This window comes from Microchirus variegatus, assembly GCF_963457635.1.
Source record: "Microchirus variegatus genome assembly, chromosome: 10".
Classification (NCBI taxonomy): domain Eukaryota; kingdom Metazoa; phylum Chordata; class Actinopteri; order Pleuronectiformes; family Soleidae; genus Microchirus; species Microchirus variegatus.
In genome coordinates, this window is record NC_139811.1 from 13,204,508 (window position 1) to 13,210,429 (window position 5,922).

Here is a 5,922-nt window from a genome sequence, read left to right on the forward strand (position 1 = left end):
CACAACAGTATAATGACTCATTTCCATGTCACCCAGTTCACAGTTTATAGGTTTACCCCACTATCGTTGATATTGCTGAACTTCACACTTTGGACTTGGTTAAAGTTATTGTTATTATTATGAGTTTGTTTTCTGTCGTCTTGTATTTAATTTTTCTTCTCTTTAAAATGTTTTTCTTTGTTAATGTTAGTATTGCAGATTTCTTTTTTTTTTTTAAATAACTGTAGATACAGTGAGTGATTGGTCACATGGTGCCCGTTTACTTCTCACATACTTTTGAGCTGGTGAAGGCTGTGAAAATGTTCATTAACACAAAATAATTTGCTCTAACTTACACATTATAACCACATTTATGTCTACAATACTGCATTTTGAGAGAATTAAACAGAAGTCCAATATTGTACAATTAACATCCAGACGAACAATAAAATATAGTAGTGCAAGAACTGAGCTGAAAGGCTTAAGAGCAAGGAAAGACAAATCGAACAAGGCCTATGTTACAAGAAAAGCATAAAAGTGATTTGTGCATCCTGTATGTGTTTTCTTTCACAAAGAAAAACAAAAAATGTAAGAAAATAGTGTTTGGTCATCATATTAGGAAGACATAAATTGGTGCCAATGAGCAGGAGCTTTAGGTTGGATCAATTCTGTCAGTTAATAAAACATGGTGGTAGTATTTGGTTCAAAGTTCTGTACATGCACTCACTTCACATAAAGAATGTAATTAAAAGGGTGTACACGACTGTAAAAGTGCTCTTCTTTCAGTAGTTTCAGTTCACTGAGAGCTTTGTTGTACAGTTAACTAATTACAACTAACCTTAATTGTTAAGATCAGTGCTGGGATTTTACTGAATTAATTAACTCCATCAAAGACGTGTTGAAAAACATTTTACAGTACATGTTTCAGATTTGACTACTTGACAGAAGAGGAAGCTAATATTTAATGTCACAACAGCTGTTCGATGAAAAGTTCCCACACTGCCATTTTTCATCGGGCAATGCTATGTTTAACATGGGTTGTGCTGGGTTTGCGTTTATGATACTTTATTGTCTGCTTTGTGGCTGGTAGAGGAGTCTGTCTTACGAACCAACTAGACAAGGCAGTTGGAGTAAAGTTACTTGGAGTTACGCGTCGTTATTGGAAATCAGGCCTGAGCTTGGGACTGTTCCTTGAGGAACTCCTCCAGGACAGCAATGATGCTGCAGGCTTCAGGCAGGTCACTGTGCTCCGCCCTGGCGTTCTGCAGCAACACATCCCCGTTTCCACAGCCTTGCAGAAACTGGCAGCAGCGGAACAGGGCGTAGTGACTCATCTCAGCCTGCCGCACAAAGCGCTTCAGGCTGTTCATGTCCTGGATGGCCTGCAGAGAAAGAGGAGTGGGTATTAACCACAAATAAATAGATAACATTATTGTTTTATTGACCTTTGTCCTATAATACATATAGGCCAAGTAGACTGGATTATGGAAACTTTTGACAAATATCTGGAGAACCCCTGGTCCACGAGTATGTTTTCTCACCTTGAGCTTGAAGTTTTCCAGAATCTGCCTGAGCAAGAAGGGATTACAGCGCTCTGCGGCATTTAAAAACGCCTGAATCCAGTCATCACAGAAACGATTAGTGACTGGAAAGAGAAAACATCTTTTTTTTAGGCTCCTACTACTGTAGTACTACCGTGAGCAAAAGTGCATGTCACAGAGCATGACTTACCAGTGTGCGTGAGCATGGGTGGGCTGACAGAGCAGTCTATGACCAGGTTGGAATGAGTGTCCTCGGAGATGGCCTTACACAAAGAAGCTGCTGTGGGGTCTTGTTGGGACAGACCCTGCAAACTGGCTGCTTTAATGAACCTGGTGCAAAAGACCACAAATACACTGTTCTACATGGGACACAAGACAAAGACATGGGTGTGTAGTTATTGGCACTGTCATGTGACTCACCTTGACACGTCTGCTTTGGTCCGCTCCTCTGAATTGATGACCTCCACATGTGTCTGACTCAGAGCCTGCATACAGGGAGATATGTGGCTTAAATTCACTGATCTTGGAAAAAAAAAATACATATTATATACAAGCAAAAGAGTGGCATTTATAACAAAATGAAAAAATGTGACTGCAATGGGATATCACTGCTTCTCAGAGTAATTAGAAGAGGAAATATTCCTGAATTCTCAATGAGAACAAGTACCAGGTTATACCATGAGGAACCACACAACTGTCTAATGAGTGAATCTATTTGGGAAATTATAAATCAAATGTCCAGTATACATACTTTTCATGATCAGCAGTTTACTTTTTTTATATTTAACCCAGTGATATTGACTCACAGCATGAAGCAAGAAGCTGATGTTGCTCTGGACCAGCTGTACCACTCTGTAAATGTGCATGACAGACTCGTCAAACCACCGGCTCAGATAGGGACGCACCTCAGTCTCAAGATTTTGCAGCTGACACACCAACAGACGAACAAATGAATCGAACATTATGGATTCTGTGACAACTATGTGACTTGTTGATTTATGTCATTAGAGTGTCATACCTCTGGGGTCTGCAGGCTGCAATGCAGGCCTTGAACATATTTATCAAGCTCTATTCTAAATGTGTATTTGGTCAAGGAACTGGAACATTTACCAAAGACACAATCATAAGAAAATACGGCAACAATGCAGGGAAGAACTTCTCAAAATGACAAAGATATGTACACAATTACTGCCGTGGATGATGCTTATAACGACGGCTGACATCACAATGTAAAGGATATAAGTTCAGTCCTTTTTCTGAGCCGCCCATGAAGCAGATGACATATCCATTACCATCAGCATCAGACTGTTCAGGAGACCGTTCCTGCTCCAGGAGACAGCAATAGCAGCCAACTGCCTCCTCTGGAATACTGAAAGGAGCACATGTTCGACATATTTGTGTTAAACAGCTCGATTATTTGGTTTCCGGATAAAAAATTTGTTGGAAATATGTTAAATGATTGCCTGAGTTCCACAGTGGCGATGTTGCCCATGCCTCCAAGAAGGGCTCCTTTGCTCAGCCTTCTCGAAATGTAGGTCCGCAGCTCCGGTTCTGCCTCTGATGGCAGGCTGCTATCAATCAGTGTCAGGCTGCGGGGCAAGGTAGAGAGAGTCAGTGTGGGATCATGCAGACAGTAGGTGCAATGAGAAATTTGGAAGCCACTCGAGTAAATGGAGAGGAGATGGAGAAAGCCGATGATGGTAAGCCACATTCAACACAACATAAAATGGAGACACAAAGCTGCGAAAGCACAGTCACTGACAGAACACACGTGTCCGTTGTTCACCAACACTGAGGCAACACATTTAAATCTACTTCATTCACGTCTTGACAAGTCCATCTGATGATAGGGAAGAGACTGAAAGGCAATGTAAATCAGCAGCACTGTGGTGACCAATCAGAACAAAATCACAAATGAAAACAAAACTGATTCCATGTTGAACAGATTCCCAGAAGCAGCCTGTGGATGTATACCGAGGCACAACACTGAAAGCCAAAGAAACAGCCACTGAAATCAAGGAGGAGGTAGACGGTTGACTCCATTGTTACCTAAAGTCTTCGTGGCTGGTTGTGGAGTCTGCTCTTCTCTGGCTCCATGCCACATTTTCCCCGGAAGCCTCAGATCTAAAACAATTGACAGTTTTACTCGTCTTAGTTGCTGAGTTTGTTGCCGAGTTAGCTGCTGAGTTGGAAGAACACATTTGAATTCAACTTTTTGAGCATCACTGCCTGCAGGTTGAAAGGGAAAGTTAATGTCTTTGGTGAATGAAATACTTCCACGCTGTCAGCTTCTCACATGCAGCTGACATCCCAATGTACACTTCCTTCCAGTCAGAAAAAGCTAATAGTGAGATAAATCAGCAGACATTATCTTAGACTATTGTAGCTAAATCAGCTTTCTCTGTTCTACTGAGATACAGGAAGTACTTCCCTGTCATCTTTGTCAATTTCCTTGGCTAATTTTGTAATAAAATGTTTTTTCCTTCATCAATATTTTGTTTTTATGAACTCTTTCTTGTGCTCATAATAATATTTAGTTTATTCATAACTTTTTACTTAATACTAAATTGTAGAAACGGAACATCTTGATTGTAGAGACAAAACATATATATTGTTTCACAAGTAATTTTTTTCAATTGGGAAATTTTTGAGATGCGTACTCGTACGGCTTTATTGTTTATCACTTCAATTTTCAGAATGACTGCCTCTTCTTTGAGCCTAACATACGCAAGTAGTTATATTTTGGACATTTAGTCCCCAGACCTGGCTGTCCATGACGAACAAGTTCAGAATAAAAGCTCTGAACTTGAACTTGAATAATTTAAGATTATTGTTAAATCATCTGCCAGGCCAGATACTGATGCCTGGGGTCCAGTTTTGTCCCACGGGCCACCAATTGCTGACCACTGTTCAAGGTTATAACATATAGATTATAATGCTTTATCTTCATTTTATATATAAGATGGAGGAAATGATGAAAAATGGCCAAAAATAACATTACATCAGTAACAATAACATCGTCCACAATCATAATAAAAAAAAAACCACTTAACTATCCCTTTGGAATTATACAGAGCATAAATAATTCCCTGACACAGAAAACAGTCATTTCCCACCTGGTTTAATTTCAGAAAGAATGGTGACTTGTATGTGAAATAATCCTAGTAAAAAACCTGATGACAGCACCTGCTGAAACAGGTATATGTAGCATTACCTTGTGCCTTGATAGAGATAGATGGTGTAGTAACAGTTCAGCTGGCTCTTCTGACTGTAGCCTGCTATTTCCTCACTGTCAAAGTCATCTCTCTCTTCCACGTCGATTGAATCCTGGAAGGACGAGGTTTGGGAGGTAAACATTGTTCCACTGCTGCAGAGGAGAACGCTAGCAGCCGACGGACACGGTATAAAACGCCTAGGCGTACTTTAAATGTTTATCTGGGTTATTCGTGTAGAAATGTATGACTAAGGATGTAATTAATCGTTAATAAATTAGGAAAATGTGCACCAACAAGCTTGTTCGAGATGTATCCCTTGTTTGTCTACTGCGCATGTCACTCTGTCATCGGGTGTAGCTGTAAAAATATGTCCGGCTAAAATATTGCTTGTCTTTGTTGGTTCCGCGATGAATCTTCTTCTTTGAGGTTTTATGGCAGTTCTTTAACAGTTAATCTGTTATAATACTCGGTTTTATTTTCATGTTTAATTTTGGATCATAATTTATCTTTCTCGTTGATATTTTTGGCATTGAGTTAAAACACGCTAAACTGTTTCCTAAACGGTGTTTACTGACTATGAAGAGTATACTGTTTAATCCTGTGTGACCACATCTAATCCTTAATATTACAGTTTCCTCTCCCACTTTCTTTTGAATTTTGAAAAAGCATCTTCCTTTCCTCTCCTCCCATTGTTTTTGTTGTTGTTTTTGCCACCTATCCTTTAAGTTTGTTTCTAATGATGCTCTTCATTTGAGTTGTGCTTAATTTAATGACTAAATCTGTTAGTGTGTCTTGCGGCCTTTTCAATGGGGTAAGGGTTAGTTTTGTGCTTGACACATATACAAAGTCACAATTACATAATAATAATAAAAAAAGACAATTCACGTATTAAAACCCAGCTATTGATATAACATGAAAATGAATGGCTTGGGACGTGAATGGTTAAATAGCACTTTGATTGTTTCCACATCCTGAACAGCTCTATTCTGATTTTCCCATTTAAGTTTTGATTATATTGTTTTGTCCTTATTTGCCCTTCCTGAAACCTGCTTTACCAAAACTCCAAATTCCTTTAATGTGAAAACCCACCGGGTAACAGAAGTGATTCTAACTTTAGCCACTTGAGGGCGCAGTGGGGCCGCACTATGAGGATCGACGCCATCTTCCTTCTGTCAGTTGGGTTGTTA

General features: G+C 39.5%; 1 protein-coding gene across 1 annotated transcript; it reads right to left on the minus strand.

Annotated features, from left to right (window-relative positions):
* cUnh17orf75 (chromosome Un C17orf75 homolog) lies at nt 1-4,917 on the minus strand. Its single transcript, XM_083896808.1, is given in 10 exon segments — nt 1-1,361; nt 1,521-1,624; nt 1,711-1,850; nt 1,941-2,005; nt 2,327-2,446; nt 2,539-2,586; nt 2,748-2,889; nt 2,984-3,109; nt 3,570-3,644; nt 4,735-4,917. Coding segments are annotated over 10 exon segments (1,179 nt in total). The 5' UTR covers nt 4,878-4,917; the 3' UTR covers nt 1-1,145.
* Between the last annotated feature and the right edge of the window lie 1,005 nt (nt 4,918-5,922).